Raw genomic sequence first — 25,661 nt, 5'->3', positions numbered from 1 at the left:
ATGTACATAATGCACACATATATATGTAAGTAATTACACATAATAATTTCTTGGCTCTCGGTCAATTTTTATTAATTTTTCTGTCAATCCAATTATAAATAGTTAATATTTACATAGATTGATAGATATTTAGTACACACTTAAATACTATATTTGGTCTTTAATGTGTAACTTATGTTTGAAACCCATTTCAGTCCTACATGTACAATTGTTTTGTTAATAAAAATTATTTCATGACATGTGATGTTGGCATAAATCTGTCAGCGTGGTGGAAATCTTACGAGGATAGTGGTTAAAGCTTTAAGAACAACAACCGAATAAGCGTTGAGAGTTCCATAAGTCAGTGTTTTCGAAGGCCCTGCTTTCACCCCAAATGGTCTCAAAGCCCTTAAACTTTTTCTAGTATATTTCGTATGCTTATCATAACTACGAAACCTCACCAATGCCCTGCTACTACTTTTATAAATCTTGCCGGATACAAGGATACACAAGAAAGCTGTAACGATACTCCATAGAAGTAGTTGAAATACTAGAAAACGCTCGAAAAGGATCAACCGATGACCATATCGAAGTAGAAGGTGTGCCGAAATTACCACAAGTAGCCCAAAAAGTGTCAGTCTTGATGGCAGGGTTATGGGCAGATAGCAGTTCATGTGACATTTGTTAAATATTGCGAGGTACTTGTAATACGCTATCCTTTTCCCAACATGATCTGTAGACTTTCTGTAACCCCAGAAAAAATCCCAGTTACCAATTGTGAAAAAGTAAAAGATAAATTGAAATACCTTAATTGAGCAAGTGCCATAAACTGGAAGGCCACAGAGAGCAGAAACCACGTGCTCATAAGATTAAACGCAATAACACCAATACTTTTTGACAAGATTTCAAATACGAGAAAAATTGAAAAGATCGCCCACGATTCGTGATCTGGGTATAAATCGTAAATGTAGAAAAACGATGTTGGACGCTTTATGAAGACCAGAGTTAGCAGGATGATGAACACAAATGTACCAACGACATTAATTCGTAAAATCCACAACGCTATCTTTGATTTTGTTTCATGTGTTATCCTCTTTCCTCCACATAATCCTTACAAATAAAAAATTCATTCTTTAAAAATTCAAAAATATTAACTTGTTACCACAAAGGTTTAAATTACCGATAAATTTGCCATCCAAATGCAGGAGGTGTCGAAATAGTTCTGAATATTCGTTTCGTCTCAGAGCAGATTGAATTAGTCCTTCAGCGCAAAATAGGTATCCCAAATTCATAAACATGAACCAAAAACTGTCCATCACTGTGGCAAATGTGCTAACCCAAATTGCATAAAATTTCCAACCAATGTAGAAACCGTAGAGTAATTGATGGATAAATAAAGCCTGGATGAAAATCAGACGCCGATTTGAGTTCACTGGGAACAATGAATTTTTGGAGTCGTCCCATCGAAGTGCAAATGCTCGCGTGAAGTTTAATATTTTTATTACGCGCTTAAGCAATTTTAAAACTTGCCAATTAAACATTTTAGGTCATGTTTAAATTTCGGTATTCTCAAAGTCTGCAGAATACAACTTTACCACACAGGAAATTGACGACATTATTCATTGAGCAAACAATCCATTTGAAATAATTTGAATGGAAAACCAATTGAATGTTAATTGTTAGCTATCGATCGTCCGCACGTATTTATATGCATGCCTGCAGGTACGACTCTCTTTGCAGTGTGACAAAATATGATGTTTGCAATATCCTACTTTGTTGTAATATTTAGTTGCAATCTAATAATTGCATTCGTTTTGGCATATGGATGTGTAAAGCAACGCAGTACATATTTGTATGCATTCTTTGAAGAGTGACTTTTGCAGGTATGTATGTAACTAGCAATTTCTCAATAAGTTATCTAACACTGAAAATTGTAAGCCAGGTATTACTGCAGAAAACTTGTATTGACATCCTTTAGTAAAATCAAATTAATGGAATACCGACAATTATTGTTAATGGTACGCATGTCACCGTTTAATTTATTGTAATTAAATAGCACTTTCGCAATTTGAGCCGACTAGAATTGTCGACCACTGCTGCATCGAAGGTTTATTGAAGACGAATTGAATATACGAAATATTTTAAGTCCGTCCAAATCATATAACCTTAACTACATTTATTTATAAATACGGTGATAAGTACATACATACGTATGTATGTATGCATAGGTGAAACATTATGAACTAAATGTCTTACATATTTACTGCTATCATATTCTTGGGTACGTACATGTACATATATTTTATATCATTTTCCTTGGACTCTCTTCAAGCTTTTGACATCTCTTTTGTATTTTTGGATAGAATTTACGTACGTACATACGTATTTGTTTGTTACTTTGTGTTTTTCTGACGCAGGTCGCTGACGACTGTCGTCGACACTTCTATTTATTAATTGTGTTAGTCTTCTGTTTATGTTTGTCTACCCTAACCTAAACTTCCCAAAATATTACATAAACCACAATTAATTAAACACTGATCCGCGATTTCTCCAGAGTGTTAAGTATTTCCAGAATATATAAATAAATATTTCTTAAAGACTTAAGCAAGACTCTGCAAGCATTCAGTAAACTGTATAAGTTAAGGTTTTTGATGATACAGTGCTAAACTTAGAATGGGGTCACGGATTTTCTATTGCAAATAAATTTAGCTCCATCCGGATTATAGAGTTAGTTTGACACATATGTAATGTTTCTTTTACACAGCCATTTATAGAAATTGGTAACACTCCCTCCAAACAAACCAAAGACTGACCCTTGCAATATGCTGATTTTGTGTCATTGTGTTCGTGAAATTTCCACATATCGTAGAATGAATATTCAAATTATTGATGGAACGACTTAATGAAATCAGACGTAACCTTGACAGAATTCACTGGGCCAATTATTTTTTATCATTCCAAGGTAGCAAAAATACTTTCGTGAGTTACAGAAATTTTGTGATGATTATCAATAGTTTTCGAATAGCATCCTCTTTCTTTATTCCTCACATGGTGAAGATTGTCACAAAGCTGGATCTACCTTCAAACGATTGTGTATCACTAAATATAAGATGCATATGTACAAAATGTGAATCACTTTCTATGATTAAGTTATAATTGGGTTGGCTGAAAACTTTAATAATTGCTTACATGCGGCGTATTGTCACAGCACTTAAACTTTGACCATTTTATCACAAAGCTTCAACTAGTTGTATTCTTTCTGTCCACGATGGCTGATTCTGGTTGAACTACGTATTTCAGCAATTTTGTCCCTCATAAATTGCAGACTAAGACACAATTCTAAGAACGAGAGGCCGTTATTAAGACTATTGTTAACAAGCTCAAATATTCGTAAGAAAACACGCGTGGAGAAAGCAGTTAAAAATTATCGATTTATTTGATACTTTTGTGTATCATAGTTTCACGTGCTAAATAATATATATGTCTTTGTACATTTCATATGTTAGGGGCATGTCAAGTTGAAGATAGGTAACGACCTGAAGTAAATGTAAGGTGGATGCTTAGCAAATTATTCTTATCCCACGTTTTCTAATTTATTAAGGAGATATGCTTAGGTACCTCATTGACCATCAGTTAGAAAATTTAAATTTACGACCCACACGAGTACCATACCACGACACATATGCAGCACGTGAAAAGAACTAATTATCGTTCTCAGACCATAATTTATTTATAAATAATCAAAGATAATTTTGGGACTGGACAACAATTTATTTTCATATCGTGGTACTAAATATTTTTCGTAGAGTTTGCTGGGTATTTTTATTTCAGTCGCATGATTAAAAGGGATACAGAAGGAACAATTGAAAACATAATTCATAAAAACTTCACCCAATCAAAAGGTTTGCAAAAACAATGCTACTGCTTCTAATAATTTCACATTGCATTTCTCTCATATTTTCAGCACCTTCGCAAATCGCGTTAGAATTTCTACAAAAAATACAAAAACTGCTACCCCTGAGAAAATGAGGGTAATTGTAAACGGTGCTGTAAGGGTGCTCAGGGAAACACCTTGTAAATCTATTCCCATCCGTTCCCCCAGGTCATGATCCACGTCCTCTGTCACCCATAAACGTTGCACAAAAGCCACATTCTCACTTCTGTTGTTTCTTTCCTCGTTTTTTAACAGATCTCTCACTTGTCGTGCAACGTTGGAGTTTTTCCTCCACCAAGAATAAATCCCAGACTCCACCAGCGACGACATGTGACGAGAGAATACATTATAGAAACAATTATATAACGCAATCCATGGAACTTTATATGAAATTGGATGCGGACTCGTATTCGTCACTTCGGTTAGACCAGAAAACTGCTTCATGTAGTTGGAAAATGCACGCATATCAATTTTAGTACTCATAACAGCAAACGTCTTTGGGATCATTATTTCAGTTCTGTTTCCATCCGAACATCTCGACTGGTTTGGATCCCAACATGTCTCCACGGGTTTCGAGGTTGAAATGTTCTCTGCTATTTCAACAACTTTATAAAATGCGGGGACATACATAACCCGGTTTCTTAGTTGGACTGTTATATCATACAGGGACATGTTAGGGTCTAATATCTTCACCAAATCTTTGGTAATAATGTCCAGAGGAGATATTGGATCATGATTAAGAAACGTTAGGACAAATGTGATTGAAATAATCGATATGTTACTTTTTAGTAGTCCTTCCAACGTCGACGGTACGTTTAGAACAGGCTTCGAAGTCATATATGAAAATAAAGCTCCCTTGTAAAAGAATCCAAGGAACATGGCGACCATTATCCACGCTGCTAGTAGGGGGGTCATGTCGTAGTTGGATAACCTTTGCTTATGCGAAATTAGGTCTGACTGATCTAGAACTGTACTCACAATGTACAAAATTGATCTCGTAAAGCTATTAGAAATCTTGATTGTGCAAATACTAATCGTGAGAATAGAAACTAGAATACATATCCATGTCATGACGTCAAATGGAAGCACAAACGCTGAAAAATTTGCTGCACTAATTTCGCCTTTGGAATCAGTATGTATAGAAAATCCATACGTTTCCATTCCGACGCCATGAATAACCCATTGAATAGAACTCTGCGATTGTTTCAATCCATTGCTGACGTCAGAATGCATGGGAATATCGCTCGAAATGAAACCGATAACAGAATTCGAAAACGCAGTTAAGTCGGCACGTGTAATGTTCTTTCTTTCAAGAAGGGTCGATTTGATGCAGTCATTCTCCACAAACTTTTCCATCCTTTTTGTCTCTCCGTTTCCAAATTTATTTTTATACAAGGAACAATACGAGTTTTTATGATGCTTCAACGTGTATGCGAAGAACACCTTGCGTCGTCTAAGATTTGAGTTTTCCATTCTCCAAAGATGTTTCAGTTGACTTATCGAAGTCACATCGGAGATGTCAGGTCCCACTAAATTTTTTGCTAAGCCCTTGTATCCATAGATAAATCTGACAATGCTTCCAACTCGATTGGCTCCATGACCACTGTTGAAAATGATAAAGATGGAATTTGCATAAAGACGATGGATGAATGGAAACTGTAATCTTTTAGTAATTCCAAAATTTACATTTTCGAAAAATATAACTTGAGGTCTTAGTTTGGCTGCGAATATTTGCAGTATTCCCATTTCGATTTGAACATGTGTCTGCTTTTGTTTCTCGGCCTGTTTGTCGTGCAACCAATGCGAATATACTCTGCCTACAACACAAATTTGGTGTCTACCATAAATTCGATGATAATTTAATGGATTATTATAGGTCACGACCAGAATACCAGTCAAGTGATCCATTACATAAGTATTAACAATGGTTTCATTTGTATGTTCTAGGATTACGGGAAACAAGTGAAAATTTCGTGATGTCCCCCAAATTTGAGTTGTTACTTCATATTTTGTTAGGATATAGTCCGTCTTAATGTAATGTGTACAATTTAGTAATAAACTTGGAAATTGAGTACAACAAATTAAAGTAAATGTTTCCAGGGACAAAACAAGGTAAAGTAGTGAAGACATGCTAACTCGTGTCATGCACATGATATTCGACTAAATGAATGATAAGGAATTATTGAAATATTTAGACACGACAATTTGACGGGAGTGCGAATTATCTTAATTCATGGAATGTGTAATAGTTTCGTAACAATAGAAACTTTTGAAAAACTACATTTCAGATACTTAAGTATGAATAGATTTTCATAAAGAATTTATGTATGCATTATTACTGGACGTTTTATTCAAATTGAGTTTATTAACAATGAAAAAAGGAACAAATAAGTACAACAAGTAAACAAAATGTAAGACACATACATGTATTTCATCCGTTATTATCTATTTAAATTATGAATTGGAATTTATCTTTTGGCCGTTAACAAATAAGTAGAAAGCAAGAACACTGTTCGACAGCAATTATAATATTTATGGAATATAAATAAGTACCTATGTATGTATGTGAAATTTATTATACATATTATGTATGTATGTACTACATATGTAGTATGATGGCACGTTGACAATGCAATGTCTCACTTGCGTCAGCAAAGATGGGTAGTGGAAAATTAGTACATATAAAATTATAACTGGCGTAATTGGTGATAAAACCGATTAAGTGTGTTTATGAAACATATAAATATTAATGGCCACGCCGGAAATGTAGTGTAACCATTTTAGTTTGACGTTTATCAATTCAAATAGGAATCCAACGCTTATGTGTACATACACATAATCGTATCTCGTACCGTCAACCGTATGCACTACCATTAAAAATTGTAAGTTTAAACTTTGTAATCGTTAATAGGTAATGGGATGTGTCGCAAAATTTGCATGCATGTAACTTGACCATTTACAATTGTAGTGTAGAATCAATTTGCCACAATTCTCATCCAATAAATTACAGCATAAAACTTTGATAAACGTGTGCTCTTCCACTTAATAGTTATAGTAAAAGAAAATAGTTTATATCAGCATAGTATTGAATCTGAACTCAATTCATACCTCAAATTCTTTCAAACGTATATGCACATCTTCTACTAATTACTATAACGCAGTGTATATATGCAAGGCCTTTCAACACATGGATTTAGAAGAGTGGTTGAACTCTCCTCAAAGTGCAGGAAATTGTTGCAGTCTCCCATTTAGCGTAGAAAACAATCGTATCATTAAAACCAAGAATTTGAAAACCATTCAAAAATGGAAATTTTTCGTTGTCTCACTTGCCATTTATGCAGCCTTCGCATCCACGCAAGGGTTCATCCTCTACCGTCAATTGCGATCAGAGGAACCAGGTCGCCAATTCTCACTTGCCTTGGACATGAGCCTGTGTCTCATTTGGGGTCACTAACAGTTCTTATATTTCATGTCATGACACTCGTAAAAATCGACGAGGTCCCCGTGATGGTCAACTCTTTCATTTCATATGCGATATTTTTCTCTGGTAAAGTTATCTAGTTTTATGCTTAAATATCTTTCAATAAATTATAAGTTGTCTATCCTCCCGGAATTTCAGATACTTTTCGCTTACACGAAATAAAATTGCAGCAAAAGTGTCGACAACCTAGAATTAATGGTGGGACAATTAAGCACGTCTTACTACTCGATCAGCTCAAGTTATCCAGTATGTCTCATCTAGTAGTCAAGATAATGGATAAGATGGGTTGTATTATTGCTCCAATAACTGGCATTGGGGTCATTATCATGCCAGGATTGCCGCAATCTCCGTCATCTTCATTTATTTCGTATTCCACAAAAATACAAGTCATAAGTACACTAATTTCTGCAGTCGGATTTTACTTAATCGTCTACAAGTCGTGGGAAAGTTGTAAATTTTACATACTGACGGCGCTTTATATTCCAGTCGTGCTGCATCGAATGCACGGACAATTGTGGTAAGTTTTAGTTTTGCTATATACTTTCTACTCCAATATCATCAATTTTTTGAAATACCAATTTTAGCTTGAATTTGAAGTATGCCTGGACATCGCCCAAACTAAGGACGCCAAAGAACTTGGTCACAACCTTCAAATCGTTAAAATTACTTCAAAACCTGTTTCAGCTTGTCACCACGAGTTACCATCTCCCACTGCAATTCGTAATCTCGAGAGTGGTAATTGGAACGCTTTTCATTCTCGTAAAGTATCACCAATTAATTCATCCAATTCTGAAATTTGCACTGATTGCAACAATTTTTGTAATGAATTTTGTCGTTTTCTTGGTTTTCTTGACATTTTCTCGAGTTCAATACGTATCAAGTAAGTGCATCAAATCTTGGAGGCATAGACACTGGTTAAGAGAGATGAGATATACACATGAGGAGTATTTTAAGCGATTTATTTCATCATGCAAACCAATCGGAGTACAATTTGGGATATTTTACTGCATTACGCCAAAGACTGCACTTATGTACCTTATTTCTATTGCGAGAGGCACAGTCCGATTATTGATTGCAACGAAGTCCCATTAATTACAGAAATATAATGTAGAAACTAAATATATTTTTAACTTTTTCAATGACTGTGTGTGATGAGTTGCCGGTAGTAAAGCCGCCAGCGAAGTAAATTATATGTTATATGGGTCGAATTAAATGGTTTATTTAAAGGTTAGTTTTACGAAAAGGGGGCAGGCTGTGAGTTTATCTAATAATGTGTTATCCACGCGCAAATTTAATATTATAAGTATTGATTAACTTTAACCATGAGTAACCTTCACTGAACTTATAATTACGTACACGGGTACGCATTTAATACTACATAACCTTACTAAAGTCGATGTGCTTTTATTAATTTTAGTTGGAATTTTACAAATCTGTAATTGCAAAAATAAGTAAAAATGACGAACAAATAATAGATAATCTGTCATTACATACTCATTTATATTCATCCACAGAATTTTTTTAGATAACAATTATGCAGAAAGTTTTATTCGCTCTTATGTAAAATTCACAAGGCCAAAAAAATTCATGAGACTTTGGAAATATGTATTTACCTATTTGCAAATTACCATCGACACCACGGAAGCAGGAACATTTCTAAGAAATGTTGAAATCTTATCGTATCTTTCCTCATTAAACTCGCCCCCTTGACGGGATCCTGACCACAAAACTTCACCCACTGCGGCAGACATTGGCCAGAATATTGATCCATGCTCCAAATCTCTCAGCGAAGGTTCCCACAGTGACACCGCTCCCCCAAGAACTGCTCCCACATTGCTTGGCTGTACTCCATCCAAAGGATTGTAGCTGTAAAGTCCCTCTGCCGTAGTTTCCCTGCCAATGTACCACGGATTTTGATTGTATACCACGACCTTGTATCCCCTCTCGACCAATTTATTGACTCCTTCTGCATATCCGTTGCAGCCTTCATACTCCCTCCACGGCGCTACCAATGTAATTCTCGAGTCAAAGATTAGCCCTTGTTCGAGAATAGTGTCCCCCCAAACGAGCACCCTTTTTCCTGCATTCTTCGCAATTTGGCCCAATTTATTCTGCAGCGCTGTGGCATCTCGAACATAATTATTTCCACATGGAGCTACTTCGTCCTGTCCGGTGGCAAGGATTGGGCAATTCGTAAATATCTTTGTCGTCATATTTTTAAAGAGATTTGTGATAAATTGTGTAGCCTGGGGTGAGTCCAGGTTGAATTGGTAGGGACAATCCCAAGGGGCGAATGATGGTATATTTGTCTGTCTCCCCCACACGGTTCCGCTATGGCCCATGATGTCCACTTCTGGCAAAACAGTAATTCCATGATCCAGTCCGTATTGCACAACTTTCTTAATTTCGTCGACTGAATATGGCGACGTCACATTTACATTATCCACTTGAAAGGAGAGACCATCCGTGTCCGTTAGATGCCAATGGAGGATATTCATCTTGACGACTTCCATCCGGTCAATCATTTCGTAAAGGCGAATAATTGGATGGCGCTGTCCCTCTGTAACACTGATTGACCTTGTCGTGTCCATCATAATTGCACGGTAGATGAACGTAGGTTCATCTCTGATGGAGATGGGATGTTGTATGAATCTGGATGGGTTTGTCGGAATCTGAAAAAATGTCCAAGCTGCGCGAAGTGCGGCGATTGTTGTCGCAGCCTCAATAAAAATCTCTGATTGTGGATTGATTGTAATTTTGTATGATTCTTGAGAAACGGAATCCTTGCTTGGGTTTACACTTTGATATGATGGATTCGTCACTAAAAGATTAATATTTAATGGGTTTACAGCACAATTATAAGACGGAGATGGGACTTGGCTTTTGAAATTCTTCGAAGCACGTTCAAAAGCTTGTGTAATCATGCACTTTGCTTTTGATGGGAATGTTCTCCGTAGAGAATTCAGGAGTAGATTAACATCACAAGATAACGGGATGGATATTGAGTTTGAAGTGTCGATGGACACGTGTTTGGGTTGTGGCCAAATCGTAGATGCGGACAACCTTAACAATGGAAAGAGGAAAATTAGTGAGAAGAAATTTCGGAACATTTTTTACTCTAGGACCTTAAGAAAATAATTTAAAGTGCGAGATAACGATATGCTTTTTTTCGGTGATAATTTACAATGAGTAAGAACCAACGTTAATTTCTGTGGTTGTCAATACTGAACTACCCAAAGCTACATAAATTATTAAAATAAAACCGCACACCACATGGAATTAATATTTTACCATTTGCTGCATTGTAGTTGTACGTCACGGGTTCTGAACAGTCAATTTCTAATAACTACATTTAAGTATGTATATATGCGAGATAATTGAATTCATCAATATTAAGCAGTAGCAAAATATCGTTTCTCATGTTTAGAGAAATAATTTTATTTGTTGAAGTAATTTCATCTTTTATTTATTATTTATAATTTTATTTATTATCCCGAAGCACATATAAAAATGAAACACAAAATAAACCTGATTACGTACATGAAAGTGAATATTACATTATTTAAATATGCATATAATGGACCAGATCACTCTCTACATTGTAATCTCATTAAAAATACTTTAATGGAAATTATTTCCAGAAATTTGTGAGTTTATGCATCATCCCCATGTTTCAACTCTTGTCGATAACACCACACCACAAATATACAATATGAATTCAAGAGTATGTACCCAGCACTTTGTACCAATTCCAATGCGTGTCCAATTTTTACGTAAATGCAGTCCACGATAAATTTCACAACCATTACCACCAGCAGGATTAAGCTAATCCAGAGCCAGGCTAAAAGTTTCTTGCGCTTTTTCTATGCATTTATTGATTTAAGATATTTTTGCATTACCAACTTTGAACATTTCGACATGACTTACATTTTTAGCACCGCGATAAAGTACAACAGAAAGAATGAGTCCAATTAAGCTGCACGTTAGTATCAATGATAACACAACAATAACCACGGTATCTGAAAATAGCAAGTTTTACATATAATTTATTTGACATTTAAAAAATTGCAGAATTATTTTACCATCCGATATCTTGTCAGTTTCCTTTGCGTTGTCGTCACCATTCGAGTTTTTGTCTTCGGTTGACTTAATGCCAATGGCAATTAGTCCCAGGATTGAGGAAAGTAGGATCAAAACAGAAGCAATCTGTAAATTGCATTCAAAATTGTTAATTATACTTGGCTGAAGATAAGATGCACAGTAAAAATTAATAGATCCCTACAATCTGTAGGACAGCAATTATTTTACACCCAGTCTGAAGAGGTATTCCGAAGCAACATGGATTTAGACCCATGTTTAGCTCAAGACTAAATATTGGACATTGGATTATTTTATTTTCATGCAGTGTATTAGGATTAATGTACAAAACTGTTAGAAATGAACGTAATCAAAGGGCGGAACCATCGTCAAACGTGTATTCGCCATCATTGGTCGCACACGGAAAGTGTCCGACAAAATACAAATTTGAAATTTGCGCATGTTCTACTTTTGATTGTCCCCATGTCACTTCGTAACCAAGTTTAAAAATCAAAATAACCTATGAAGTTATCGATTTGACTCCACCTGACCTGGCGCTGTGGCATTTTGACCTAGAGCGCAAAAATTCTAACCACTTCTGCCCCTAAATACATTTCATGTCCCGAGTTTCAGGACTTATGTATGTGCAAAAAGATGGACGGACAGACAGACCGACATAGCGAAAGGGAAACTATGTATCGCTGAGGAGGGGAGCTTGCGAGGTTGATAATAACAGATCTTGATGCCCTTTGGATATGTAGTAGGGACCAATGAGTGTACTAAAACCCTGAAGTGGTTTGACTCCATGGCCACATTTGCGCCCGCCACACCCACTCAAAAATGCCCAAAAAACGCTTTTACTCCAGTTTTCACTCACTCAAATCCACGCCAAAAATCCAATTTTACTTGGATTTTGAAATTTCTTTCACCCTTATACTCCCAGATAGTTGCTTTCTTCAATACAATATCGGACTCAATTTTACTGATGATTATTTCGCAAAAATAATTTGTTTTGTTGATTACTACAACAATGCTCATTCAGAATTTTAAATTTTAAAAATACTCAAAATTTCGAAAGAATTGAGTTTGATATTGGATTGAAGAAAGCAACTATCTGGGAGTATAATGGTGAAAGAAATTTCAAAATCCGAGTAAAATTGGATTTTTGGCGTGGATTTGAGTGAGTGAAAACTGGAGTAAAAGCGTTTTTTGGGCATTTTTGAGTGGGTGTGGCGGGCGCAAATGTGGCCATGGAGTCAAACCACTTCAGGGTTTTAGTACACTCATTGGTCCCTACTACATATCCAAAGGGCATCAAGATCTGTTATTATCAACCTCGCAAGCTCCCCTCCTGAGTGAAAGGCGTCCTGGATTTGTAAAAGTTTTACGCAATCAGACTCATTATTATAACGCGACATTTCAGTTTGACACGACAAGGTATCGATTATTGAGAATTGCCAAATGTACCTCTTACAAATTTTGTTTTGCACTAATTTAGCAGTCCATGCCCGGAAGCAGAATGTACATATTTTGCATGCCTTACATATCTACAAAAGGCGTTAGGACATGGTTTTGACGAATTCATATTTTAATTGCGGGATGGTTTTTAGTTGTAGAGATTTCTAACATTTTTATGTGAAAGCCCGTGTCTCAAACTATAGGTAAACATGTCTGGCTTCCGGTTTTGTGTACTCTGCGAAATGAGGGAAGGTCAAATATAGAGAGGTGTCCTTTTTTAGTTTTCCAAACCAGTGTTCTTATAAAATGGCGTTGAACAAAAGATTTTTTTCTTAGGTCCTGATGCAAAAATCGTCTTTGCGAGTATTATCAAGAGACTTAGCATACTTTTCACTATATAAAACCATTTTTGTCTCATGCTTATCTTTTAAGTCACTTTTGTAGTCTAGCTTCATACTTGTCCTAATGGAATGCTCTCGTTAACGCAACTCCTCGACTTTTAAGGCCCCCACATTTTAGGACTTTGATTCTAAAAATCCCTAACGTTGTTTTTATCCAAGGTACATATAGTATATTGCACTGTAAATATTTTTGATTAAATTTTGATAAGTGGTTACACCCCACGAAATGAGTTTTCATCAAACCCAATAAAATTTTTGGAAAAGTTTCCGTCGTCATCAAGGTTGAACTTCAAAAATAATTTAACTAACCAAAACTTGGTAATTTTATTATTTTGTCACTTGTACCTTGTAGGTAAAATAGTTCTGTAGCAGGGGACACAAAAACGTTATTAAAATTTATTTTCAACAAAATTTGACCATTAATTTTCCAAATTAGTTTACGAGTTTTTTATGATTCCCCGTCAGCTGATTAGCTTGGGTCCTTCTCCAAGACTGTTTACTCAAAATCTTAACTATTTTGTTTAATATTACTCAGGACACTTCCAGCTTTACCCTCAATCTTCATTTGACCCAGTGGGTCTGCATTCAAGGTCAGCAGGTCAATTTTCCCGTGCACGGTCCGATTTATCACTTTTCATGGAAAAATTTCATTGACAATGGAAGGCCAACGTTATGTAATTCATTGTGGATTCTTTTATTATTACATGCAATGATTATCTAGGGTTATAATATTAAGAATAATTCACCTCTGACCTCTTAGGTTATTATGCTATACGAGTACTTAAGTTTGGAAAGTGTTTTTACGGCACCCTCCAACTCTGAGAACACTGGAGGTGTCATTTTTGAAGCTATCACCTTAAAATTTTGGAAATACCTTTTTGAGAGTATTATCTTGCAGTCTACCAAAAATCACTTCAAAATTCTACTCCCTGCCAGAGATATTCACCCGCGAATTCGTCAAAACCATCACCTAACGCCTTTTGTATTCCGCGTAATTGTACTTTTTTTTAGCTCTTGTCCATTCTCTGTCACATCACGTTCTAGAAAATATTTGCATGTCTTGTGCATATATATGTTTAGCTTGGTTAAAAGCAAACTCGTTAGAATTATGGGTATTTTCTGTTACATATTTACATTTATGTAGTTGTCTCGATAAATTTATTTGGTTTTGTACCCAGTGCAACTTCCTACTTTCTCCCTTAGAATCAGGATTTGATTGTTATACCCGCTCCAGTTAATGCTATAACTATTTAAATGAAATGAAGCTAATAAAATTATATTTCCCCATCTTCGCATCATTTACTTATTTAGTCTACATTTACAAAGGCAAATGTTATGCGAAGCAATCATCATGATTCAGAAATGACAATGAGAATGGAATGACCTCATTCGAATTTATGGATTATCTTGTTTGCACTGACTGCTTATGGATCTTTATCAGCTCACCTCAGCCTCACGACCTGTTGTTGCAATCAATAAATTTGCTGCGTTGTACAAAATTATTACTGAATGAAATTGTCAATTCAATCATCCGAGTTCTGCATCAACATATTTTCAAGCACTTCCGTAGCTGACCACGCAAAAGCATAAGGTGTTATTTGATCTATTATCTATGTATTTTGTTAATCACTGTAAACAAATTGTTTTATAAATAAAACACTTTAAAATTTGCATATATATATATCTATTTCAGAGGTAGCACATACAGTAGCACTTCAACTTTGCGTCCCACAAGTCATTCCACCTTGAATTAGTCATTTTAATAATGCATCGCGACATGCTTTCCCAGATCTTCATTTCTATCCTGTGGATTGCCTTTACGTTGGCAATTGTTGCAATTGTACAATCCGAAGCCGTGAGTAATCGCAATCTTAGCATTATAAAAACGGTAAACTTGGTTATAAAAACGGTAGTATCAAATGAATTTTCCATTTTTATAGTGCAAACCACCTGGAGGTTCGTGTTCATCTTTCAGAGAATGTTGCAGCCATAGTTGTGTGTGGTGGAGATGTTCGTAATTATACACAAAGACCTTTTGCATTTAAATGACGGATAGTACTAAATCTAACTATTCTCAACCTAATTATTCCTGATTACGGGTAAAAACATTGTAAAAAAAATGTGTTCATAATGTGATTAAAATTGAAAATTTGTTTAATTCTTAGCCATACTGAAATAAAATCTTTTTGCGCAAATATTAAAAATAAGTGGTTCAAAATTCAACAATTGTGCACTCATTTGTATTTGTGATGTACAATATACAAATTTGTACATATGTATGAAATTGTACAATTTTCTAATGGACATGAACAATTTATTACAAGCTTCCAAATAATAAAATATAATATTTTATGAAATGCGAAACCACTTCTGGAATAGCCAATAATTTGTAATATTTCGTCTTGATTTATGGATATTTTCCAAACGCTTGTTTATAAAGTTCCCGTTCCACGTCCCCCAACAAACTGGATGCCCCAATCCGGAATAATTTTTCATTTAACCATCCTTCTCCTAAAACCTCTTTCACCAAAACTAGCCAGTCCAGCGCATCTTGAGCAGATTTTAATCCTCCAGCAGGCTTAAGACCAACTTGATTTCCAGTCTTTGCAAAAAAGTCCTTGATCGCCATGCTCATAACATATCCGACTGGAATAGTTGCATTCACAGCTTCTTTCCCAGTGGAAGTTTTGATAAAATCAGATCCAGCCATCATCGCCACCATTGAAGCTTTGTAAACCATTGTGAAGGATGTTAATTCTCCCACGGCGAGAATAGTTTTCATGTGAGCCCCTGACCCCACTGCGGTACGAAACTGTTTAATTTCTTCATAAAGCGCAACCCAATCTTCTGCAAGGGCCAAAGGTCGACTAATGACAATATCAATTTCCGTTGCTCCAGCAGCAACGGCTTCTTTAATCTCCAAAATTTTTACGCTAAGGAACGTTTGTCCAGACGGAAACCCTGTGGCGACTGAAAATATGAAATCCTACAATAACTCATTTTTCTCAAATCTTTCTCCAGTTAATTTTTTATGGATTTTTTATAGACTTATGCACTCGTACCAGACGCTACCGGAAGAGGTACTCCCAATTTGCTTAAAGCCTTGACAGCATCTCCAACTCGGGCAGGGTATACGCACACTGCGCCACACGTTAGACTTGTGGAATCTGTCCCAAGTTTTGTCAAAACGTCCTGGCTAACAGGCTTTACAGCTTTGGCACAAAGTTCTGACACTCTCTTCTCCGTATCATCTCCTACAATTCCCAAAATTATGAAGTTGTCTAATTTTTCATGTAATTTTTCATGATTTTGTCATACCGGCGAGAGTAGTTAAATCAATGCAGGACACAGCCTTCAATAGCAATCCAGTTCTATCTTTCGCATTTTTCACGCCACCCAAGCCACGAGCGACAACTTCCTGGGACACTGTCTTTACTTCTTCTTCGTCCCATGCCTTTGTTAATAAGGACGAGTCTATGCAAATATGTGAAATTTAATAGTATGTAAAAACACATATAGAACAGAATATAAGGTACAACATTACAGCACAACTACTATTTATTAGAAAGAATAATTGTTACCGAAAGCGACACACGGGTTTAAAGTTGTCCCAACCATGTTTTCTCAAACTTTGCAACACGTTATGTCTTTATGTGGTCGTTTTATGCTGTGAGTGATAAATCGATACGACTTGTAACAGGCTTGATCTTTAATGAAAAGATGATTTAAATGATAAACCTTGAACTTTACCTTCCAGCTGGTTTATGAGCTAAATACATGCACAGAGATTACATAAAACTCTGCTTCTCCCCCTTCTATTCAGATACGGAGGGGGATTGAGTATGAACATTTGTATAATGCATAAGCATAATGGTCGATCAATGTTGATACAAATGAAGAGCCATTTGCCTTACAAAAGGGTATATTAATATAGCACTCACCTAAAATAACCGTTTACCAAACACTTGTACATATGCAGCACTTATGTTTAATGGAATTGATTCTCTCACTGCTCATTCTTATTACAATTTTGAATGCAAACTTTTACATGGAAATTCGTTGATCCAAAAATTCATGGATTCTCTGGCATGTTAGTTTGAACCAAATGACCCGAGTTACACAGTTGACAGTATGAACGACATCCAGAAATTATGATAACTCTTATATTCGTGATCTTGAAACTAATTAAGTCCACTTTTATAGACCTAATAATATATTCATAATTTGTAGCTCATGAACCAGATGTCATCATAAAAACAACGTATGTATACATATGTAGGTATTTTCCAGAGAAAGCATTCTATAGATGCATTTATTTTACAAAATAATCATCAAAACACTAAACAGTATTCCGTTTTACAAATATAACGTAACAAGTTGTATATTAGGTATATTGTTCATTGTGTGATGATTAATGTCGCACAATGTATATATACTAAACAATGTTGGAACATTGCTGCTGCACCACTGCTGGGTCCTTGACTATTTTTTTCCGTTTTCTTCTCTTTTTATTTGGATCTTCCGGTGGTGGAGGTGGATGTGGGTGAATATTATGTGTCAGCGTAGGTTTTCCATCCGGTTGCTGTACAATCCTTGCTTTGCAACCTCTCACCCTCCCTGAGCATAACCAATACTTCGTCCCAGAACGAAATGCATTTAAAGTGAAGACATAATTGTCAAGAACAAGAGATTCTTTGGCTTTATCCCGTTTGGATAATTTGTATGTAATCCCATACTGAGAGTGGCGGAGGGGGTCACCGATCTCTAAAAGTTTAAACCATATTGGGCTGATTATGCGCAAGTCCGTAGTAATAAATATGTGAATCAAGAAAATAAATGAAATTGGATAAGTTTAATACCTATAGGATCAAATCGTACTGGCTTAGTTGATGATGATCCATTACTTTTAGCTTGTCCCTCGACAGAAGACGAATCTATAAAAACAAATCCTTTATTACGTGATTGCCTTAATTCCATGAATATTCATCAAACGCACCTCTACGTATAGAATTCAAGGATCGTGACCCAGCAAAACTTTTCTTTTTCCTTCTGTTGACTTTACTGGATGAATCAGAGGACGAGAGATATTCATCTACTTACAAAATGTCACATTAACAAAGACCACAAGTATAAATATGAATAATAACATCAGTGGTGTTACATCACTTACCTGATAGGGTAACCAAGAACTCATCGTCATTATTATGAATTTCACTGTTGTCCCCATCGTCGTCGTCACAAATTTGCCTCCCACCAACCACATCCACCAGGTCATGGTCTCCACCGACACAGAATGGTTCGACATCTTCGTCGTCTAATTTTTCAACTTTTATGTCGACAGTCTCAAAATTCATAGAAAAGTCTTCATCGTCTTCTATATTTCCAATTGACGAATTATCCTTTTGACCTGCAGTGACGGTAAGCACTGACGAAGATTCGCCTGCTGGAACTGGTGTCTGTTTTTGCCTTGTTATTCTTCCATCATTGTTAGATGTATTATTGTCTTGCTCTTTTTCTCTCCGTCTCCTCCGTTTTTTGCAGTACACTTTATAATCAAGCCCTGTTTAAAATACCAAATACAAATTTATATACAGAAACAACTAATTTATAGTCTATATAACTGGAACTGGACTATAATAATTTATAGTCTATATAAATAAAGCCTTGAAAACATACCAAATTTAATTTCAATGTAATTTTGAAGCAAGGATATTTGTTCGCTCATTAAATCCACCTTTTCAACTAATAATTTGTAGTCCATTGCAATATCAATCGAGTTATAAATTGTATGCCAGATTAAAATATTATCCAGAGATTATTGATTTTTGAATTGAGTCTCATTCGGTCTCGTTGGAAGTCGAGCGGCCTCAAATATGTAAATATTATGTTTCAGCAATTGGGCAAAGTAAGAAAGAGAATAAGCACTTTGTCAACCAAGCAAGACAACGCTTAATATTAGCTACATATGAATTGTTAATGTTATATCATAATCATAATCTAAGACTACAATTCATCATAACAAGCAAATGAATAAACTCCAGCAACAAATAAATTAGTACATACAATAAATTCGGGAAATGCTGAAAAAATAGAGAAATTTGACAAGTATCTGTAAAACATTTAAAAATTTTTCTATCCGCGTGAGAAACTTTTAATTTTTTTGCAAATAAAAAACTACGCACATGTGCATTGAAACATATTCCTACATGATTTATCTTTTGTCTCCCGAACGTCATTGTTTATAAAGAAATGAGTTCATAACTGATTATCCTCATCCAATCTATGTTTTTATGCAACGCGACAGATTGCACGAACTGAACATGCATTTGATTGATACTAAATAAAACAAAAGTAATTAATATGAACAGTTCCCTGAGCAGTCTGTCAGCCAACACTATCATAAAAGCAGGGACGTTTTCAGAAGCTTCTTCATTATAAATACATACTTACAAACGTACCAATATGACATTTACAAAAGTTACCGTTTCGAAAACCGCTCAGGTATTAACGTCTGCTGCGGATACCTTACTTGTAGAAAATCTTCGTCTATTTCACGACACCTTAGAATTACCTGCGAGTCATTTTGAAATCTTACGTCTTCGACACTTACTTGGAGCGGAAGGTTATTATGGCGTATTTTCAAAAATATTGGAAGAATGGGTCAATCAATCGGGTCTGTCGGCTTCGACAGATATGCTAATCAGAGTTCTCAAGGAAATTGAATTCATCTCTGTTGCAGGTTTGTATAAATATTTATTAATAATATTATGTAAAGCCTCAACTAGCGTGAGAAACTTTGTCAAATTTTCCTAAAATATTTTCAGAAAAATTGGAACAAGAATTTCCAGCTAATCTTCTCATTATTATTTCCCCATCCACACTACCGACGTCGGAGAATTCAACTACTCCTAACCAGCTTCCAATCTATTTCCAAGTTGGTCACAGAATCCCAATTTTGTCGGGAGACAGGAAGAACTGCAGGCTCTTATGTGTCACTACAAGAATTTCAGAACTTCCACGGACGCCACGGGAATAGTTTTCATAACGGGAGCGGAGGGAGTTGGCAAATCTTCCTTAGCTACTCAGTTTTGTCACCAAATACGGGACTCGCTTTTCCATACATGCATTTTTCTGGACGGAGAATCACATGGGGGAATGCTCAATTCCATTCTACGATTAGAAGAACAATGCAATCTTAATCTTTCAGACGCTTCAGTTAGAACTGACAAACACAGCGCCTCATTAGCGGTTAAAATAATCAAGGCTGTACACACCTTGTATAAAAACATCCCGATCGTTTTATTCATTGACAACTTGCACCCGAATAATGTGGCTGTTAAAACACTTCTCCTTAGTCTTGCTAGTTTCCCATTCCCTCGAATCTTTGTCGTGCTTACTGCCACATATCCAAATCTTCCTGGTTTCGTTTATAAAGAAATTTCCTTAAAAGTTTTCTCCCGTGAAATCAAGCCATTTCTACAATCGTGCTTGAATCGAGATGAAATTCAGCCGAAAGAGATAAATGCCCTGGTGGAAAATGGTGGGTTGCATCCCCTCACGCTTAGCATGGTCGTGAAATCATTTAAGGTTAAATCCGAAAAATGTGGCGTCAACCAACGGTATCATCTTGATAATTTCACTGACGAATTAAGCGTTGGGAAGGAGACCAGAAACAGCAATGTGGGGATTATACAATCATTTGATTTGTTGTCGAAAACAGTTGGCCATGCATTTATCGAATTAGGTAGTGATAAACGCTTGCAAGATAGTGCTCATCTTTTCCTCATGATACTCTGCTGGCTGGTGCCCATAAACAAAGCAGATTTATCTGCCATTCTCGACATTTTTGATTGCTTAGATCCAAGCAAGACAAAACAATTTTTGCTATCTGAAGTAATTATCAAACTCGAAGAACTTGGTTTGGTCACCGTGGAACCATTTGTGTTAAACCTGTCCACCTACAATCACGCTTCAATACAAGTTAAAAAGTATGTTGAAATACATCCTGCGGTTCGGAAACTCGTCCAGGCGAATATTCTCACTACATGTTCCAAGTACAATTTAGCAGAAAGGTTGATCACCCAGTTTGGTCGACTAAGCGAACCAACAATTTTGGAATTGGTAAATTTGCAGGAAGAATTGTTGGAAAATTTTGTCGAATACAATCACAAACGAAGTAGAAAATCATCGTCTTTATATTACGAGCTCAAAAAGGTGTTAACGATTGCTGAAAACCCGAAAGAAATTTACGTTACCTGGATCCGTTGGCTTATCGTGGTTTCAGGTTACAATTTCCTCTACACTCTCACAACCACTATTTCCGTAGCACTTTATATCTTGCTTACAAAACCAGAGGGTTTCGATTTATTTATAATTGTGCTGTTTATCATCGCTTATTTCTTCTTTTTCCTGTATTGCGTAGTAGTGTGCTATGTAGGGACTCTAATTTTAAGAAATAGTACTAAAATGTTAAAAAAATAATTTTATGGAAATCCAACTCAAAAAAGAAATCGTTTAAGAGTGGTCACATACACTGTGGGGTTTGGGTATATTGTGGTTTTCGTTGGTGCATTTGTAGTGATGAACACAATCTACGCGATCGGTGCTATTATGGGTGCGGTCGCCGATATCATGGCTCTGGGTTTGTTTATTTACCATTTAGCAATCTGTAAAGCGATGTATGGTTGTTTGTCCCAAAAGAAAAAGAAAACAAAATTAACGAATGTAGCAGAAATTGTTGGATTAGTAGTATAATATTTTTTGAATTAACTTCTTGATCACATGATCGCATATGATGAATTAATATGCAATTTATGTATGACAATACAGATACGTGTTTTAAGTATAAATAATTTTGTGCCAAACTTTAAGACAATCATATTTAAGCAATATTTCCATGTATTTAAGCTAAACTTAAATCCAGCAAAGTATTTATTTCAGTATATAATCAATAAAAGTAATAATATTATTTCAATTATTGAATACATACATATATAAGCCTACACATGTTTAATTAATTCAATTTGCATTGAAATATACAGTATTATCGTACAAATGTAGTAAATTACATGTAATTGTTTAAAAACGTTATGCAATATGTACACACATGCATATTCAAGGGCATATTACGATACCCTTGAATATGTATGTACTGAATACATATTCATATATAGTTATGTATGATGTCAACTTTTGTAAATTATATTTGATAACGCATCTATTTAGATACACGGTTCATCACAAAATGTTGGCTTCCTTATCAAAAAACAAAAAAATTGATGAGTCGAGAAAAGCTCATACTCATTGTCAGATAAATACATAAGTACAGATACATACATGCGTGCATAATATGCACGCATGTTACATATTATGTATTGTTGTGAGTTATTTTTATTAGGTTAGGGTGACTATTTTTATAACGCTTCAGATGTGTGACTCTTTTGAGGCCGGTTTTTCACATATTTATTTAATATGTAAATTACATTAAAGGTAATACGTGTCAAAATAGGAGGAAGAAATTGCGGATTTGATCACATTACTTCGCTGGATAGTCAGCGATAATTTCAGTTAACAAATCAACAGGATATTTCAATCCATCAGTGTATTTCAATATTTTGGACTGATATGTCGCATACACACAAATTATTTATAAGATTGACCCATTGTATTGCATAGCATATTGTATAGCAATTCTATGTACGCAATGTTTTTAAGTCTTATCGGCCGGATACAAAGGCTCAGTGACAAATCATATTATAAAAACATGAACACATAGAACAATACATGAAATGTCACAAACACGATTGATTAAAAATAACACCCAAACAAGCAGTGGGCACGCAGTTCACCAATCAAACTGCCTTTGTTCTCACGATCATGATTCATTATGTGTACATACCTACATATCATTTATTACGTATATGATTGCAACTTATACACGTAAATCGATCATTTATTTCGGACACGTCTTAGTTGCTCCAATTTATCAATAAAATAAATGCACAGACGCAAGGTCTCTTTAGCCAACTGTTGAATGTACTCCATTAATGAAAGCAAGATATCAATTTTGGATATGAAATATTTGTTACTATTTTCTACATTAATATTTTTTCGAACTAAAATACAATTTTTCTACAAATTGAAATTTTAGTAAGCCCATTTATTTATTTTCTTGTAAATTGTGTACATGCATATTATTTCCGTTTAAATTGTGCAATCACAAAATTTGATGTCACGTATACAAATGTACATCGACATGCACTACAGTAGCTTATTATCAAATTTCCTTAATGCCTGAATTGCATCCAAGACCTCCTTCGGGTAATAATTCGAGCTGAAAATGCAGTCAATTCCAAATCAGCAACTCCTCCCAAAATTGTCATTAAATATTGAACAATAACTTACCATCCTTGGACATTTTGTGGTTCATCACAGACACCAAGATCCGGATTGAATACATATCCAACGGCGCAACTGTGTGCCCTTGGCTTTGTGTTCTCCACGCAAACAAAGAATTTTCTACAGTCTGAAGGATCTGAATATCTTGGGTGCCCCAAGTCGGCTTCCACCTGCGACATCATTTGTGCATGATTACTTATTAATTTTCATGTTTATAGGACAATTCAATTAGTGTTTTATATTACTCTCAATCCTGGACAGCTAAACCTCAGGAAAGAAGCCGTATCGCACCCTTGAACTTGATCTGGCCAATCGCATTGGAGTTTCGCTTCGTTGAACGCGAGACCTTCAGGACATTCATGAGGAATTGCTTTCCCTGCGACGCAGTTTAAAAATGACCCTTCGCAAGACGAGGAGGAGCGGAACATTCCGTATTGGTGGGGACAATCTGCCGAGGATTGGCTGGGTTCTTCATGAATAAACAAGAGTCGTTTTCAGAATATTTTTAAGACTTTATAATGGTTGTAAAAATAGTGTGCAATTTTGGGCACTTTTGATGGGTTGTTGGATAATAACTTAAAGACGTAAAAAGTTTGCCATAAATTTGCATAATTAATGATAATAGTGTCCAGAAGTTGTTTTGGATTGGTGTACAAGTACATTATATCCAGCATTCTCATGCATTAATCATCCTACTCCAGACTGAGACACAAGAAACCGTATAATTATTCATCATCACTTTAAACAAGGATGTAGAAGTACATACAAATTATTTCTCTTTAATTTTTGCTTTATTACTTCAAACTCTTGTTTTCACCCCCACTAACTGGTTTCTGGATGTGACTGGACAGTGCGTTACAAGTTAGAGTAGGAAACATCCATGCAAAAAAAAACATTCCAATTAAACAAATATTTTTCACGCAAACTATTCCTCCATTAAATTTTCTACAAGAAACAAAATTATCCTACAACAATCGCTCATAAAAGTATTGTCAATCATACCAAGTGGAAGGTGATCGAGTTTAACAATAAAAAATAACACGTTCACTTTTGAACTTGCTCATCTTCAATTAAATACAAAATAATAATGTTCCTTGATAATTTGCCGACTCGATTTTAGAGAGTGCATGCACTTTATTTGTCCTTGTATTCACTTGCTCATCTCCATGTGCTAAATAATATTGACGCAAGAATGTATACATATTCGTCGCTCTCTAATCTGATTCACTACCAATACTGCACCTGCATGCAATCATCGTGGTCTCATCGTTTACCTTATAAATGCTAATTTAATCTTGAAGACGAGACACATATGTTAACACAGCATTGCGAAATCTTGGAGTTGGCCCAGGCAATCATGCATAATTACACACTTTGGAAAAAATAATGCACAATAAATATGTGCAAATCAGAGTTTGCGACTTACGCGTTCTTGATCGTCCCCCACAATCGACCTCCTGAGGGTATGAGCATGGATATCTCGGAAACTCGGTCAACTTGTCGTTAAACATTAACCCTTCTGGACAAAGGGCCTGCTCCGCAACGCCGTCCTTGCATTCCGTATAAGCGTCACATTGCGCAGGATCCGCAAAGTATCCGTCCGGTTGGGGGCAACTTTTTTGGGATGAGACTAGATTTGATTAAATGAATGCGTATGTATTACACAGAATTTAATTGATTACATATGAGCCAAACTTATTGTAATTTTATTATCTTATTTATTTATTTATGAATTACAAAGTATTTATTTACCTAGAGCAGCACAGAGAAGTAATCCGAGATTTATGGAATTGAAATTCATGATGAGCACTTGAAGATCTAAGTCCACTTTGAATGAAAGGATGATGGTCACAAACTGTGGTAGGACTGCAATCTTCCACCGCATTTATTACTTTGTTTGTGGCGTCATCGCTTTTCGTCGTGTTTGTGTGAT

General features: G+C 35.6%; 7 protein-coding genes and 1 long non-coding RNA gene across 8 annotated transcripts; 2 read left to right on the top strand and 6 right to left on the bottom strand.

Annotated features, from left to right (window-relative positions):
- Window positions 1–55: 55 nt before the first annotated feature.
- On the bottom strand, window positions 56–1,723 carry LOC118433825. The gene is made up of 3 exons (XM_035846134.1): window positions 1,160–1,723; window positions 786–1,089; window positions 56–723 (listed from the first exon to the last, which is right to left on the bottom strand). Exons 1-3 carry the CDS (start codon window positions 1,518–1,520, stop codon window positions 261–263), a joined length of 1,128 nt encoding a protein of 375 aa, XP_035702027.1. The 5' UTR covers window positions 1,521–1,723; the 3' UTR covers window positions 56–260.
- Window positions 1,724–8,336: 6,613 nt separating this feature from the next.
- On the bottom strand, window positions 8,337–10,628 carry LOC110858173 (beta-hexosaminidase 1). Its single transcript, XM_022106860.2, has one exon. The coding sequence runs from the start codon at window positions 10,502–10,504 to the stop codon at window positions 9,008–9,010; it is 1,497 nt and encodes a 498-aa protein (XP_021962552.1). The 5' UTR covers window positions 10,505–10,628; the 3' UTR covers window positions 8,337–9,007.
- Window positions 10,629–10,890: 262 nt separating this feature from the next.
- LOC110863627 lies at window positions 10,891–12,100 on the bottom strand. Its single transcript, XM_022112980.2, has 4 exons — window positions 11,677–12,100; window positions 11,477–11,600; window positions 11,322–11,413; window positions 10,891–11,257 (listed from the first exon to the last, which is right to left on the bottom strand). The coding sequence occupies exons 1-4, from the start codon at window positions 11,746–11,748 to the stop codon at window positions 11,048–11,050; spliced, it is 498 nt and encodes a 165-aa protein (XP_021968672.1). The 5' UTR covers window positions 11,749–12,100; the 3' UTR covers window positions 10,891–11,047.
- Window positions 12,101–14,778: 2,678 nt separating this feature from the next.
- Window positions 14,779–15,494, top strand: LOC110851633. Its single transcript, XR_002548071.2, has 3 exons — window positions 14,779–14,921; window positions 15,024–15,185; window positions 15,271–15,494. It is a non-coding gene; the product is annotated as an uncharacterized LOC110851633 (long non-coding RNA).
- Window positions 15,495–15,617: 123 nt separating this feature from the next.
- On the bottom strand, window positions 15,618–17,194 carry LOC110851621 (deoxyribose-phosphate aldolase). Its single transcript, XM_022099477.2, has 5 exons — window positions 17,081–17,194; window positions 16,912–16,997; window positions 16,649–16,804; window positions 16,393–16,584; window positions 15,618–16,300 (listed from the first exon to the last, which is right to left on the bottom strand). Exons 2-5 carry the CDS (start codon window positions 16,946–16,948, stop codon window positions 15,738–15,740), a joined length of 948 nt encoding a protein of 315 aa, XP_021955169.1. The 5' UTR covers window positions 16,949–16,997; window positions 17,081–17,194; the 3' UTR covers window positions 15,618–15,737.
- Window positions 17,195–17,606: 412 nt separating this feature from the next.
- On the bottom strand, window positions 17,607–19,203 carry LOC110862052. Its single transcript, XM_022111207.2, has 5 exons — window positions 19,007–19,203; window positions 18,501–18,890; window positions 18,327–18,422; window positions 18,190–18,264; window positions 17,607–18,094 (listed from the first exon to the last, which is right to left on the bottom strand). Exons 1-5 carry the CDS (start codon window positions 19,089–19,091, stop codon window positions 17,766–17,768), a joined length of 975 nt encoding a protein of 324 aa, XP_021966899.1. The 5' UTR covers window positions 19,092–19,203; the 3' UTR covers window positions 17,607–17,765.
- A 13-nt stretch (window positions 19,204–19,216) lies between these two features.
- On the top strand, window positions 19,217–22,320 carry LOC118438365. The gene is made up of 2 exons (XM_035858373.1): window positions 19,217–20,069; window positions 20,155–22,320. Exon 2 carries the CDS (start codon window positions 20,318–20,320, stop codon window positions 21,809–21,811), a length of 1,494 nt encoding a protein of 497 aa, XP_035714266.1. The 5' UTR covers window positions 19,217–20,069; window positions 20,155–20,317; the 3' UTR covers window positions 21,812–22,320.
- Window positions 22,321–23,468: 1,148 nt separating this feature from the next.
- Window positions 23,469–25,639, bottom strand: LOC110863183 (protein obstructor-E). The gene is made up of 5 exons (XM_022112433.2): window positions 25,481–25,639; window positions 25,155–25,358; window positions 23,974–24,197; window positions 23,735–23,898; window positions 23,469–23,663 (listed from the first exon to the last, which is right to left on the bottom strand). Exons 1-5 carry the CDS (start codon window positions 25,611–25,613, stop codon window positions 23,591–23,593), a joined length of 798 nt encoding a protein of 265 aa, XP_021968125.1. The 5' UTR covers window positions 25,614–25,639; the 3' UTR covers window positions 23,469–23,590.
- Between the last annotated feature and the right edge of the window lie 22 nt (window positions 25,640–25,661).

Source organism: Folsomia candida, unplaced genomic scaffold, assembly GCF_002217175.1.
Source record: "Folsomia candida strain VU population unplaced genomic scaffold, ASM221717v1 Fcan01_Sc001, whole genome shotgun sequence".
Lineage (NCBI taxonomy): Eukaryota > Metazoa > Arthropoda > Collembola > Entomobryomorpha > Isotomidae > Folsomia > Folsomia candida.
Note: the sequence above shows the minus strand (reverse complement) of the source record. Positions and strands in the feature narration are given on the sequence as shown.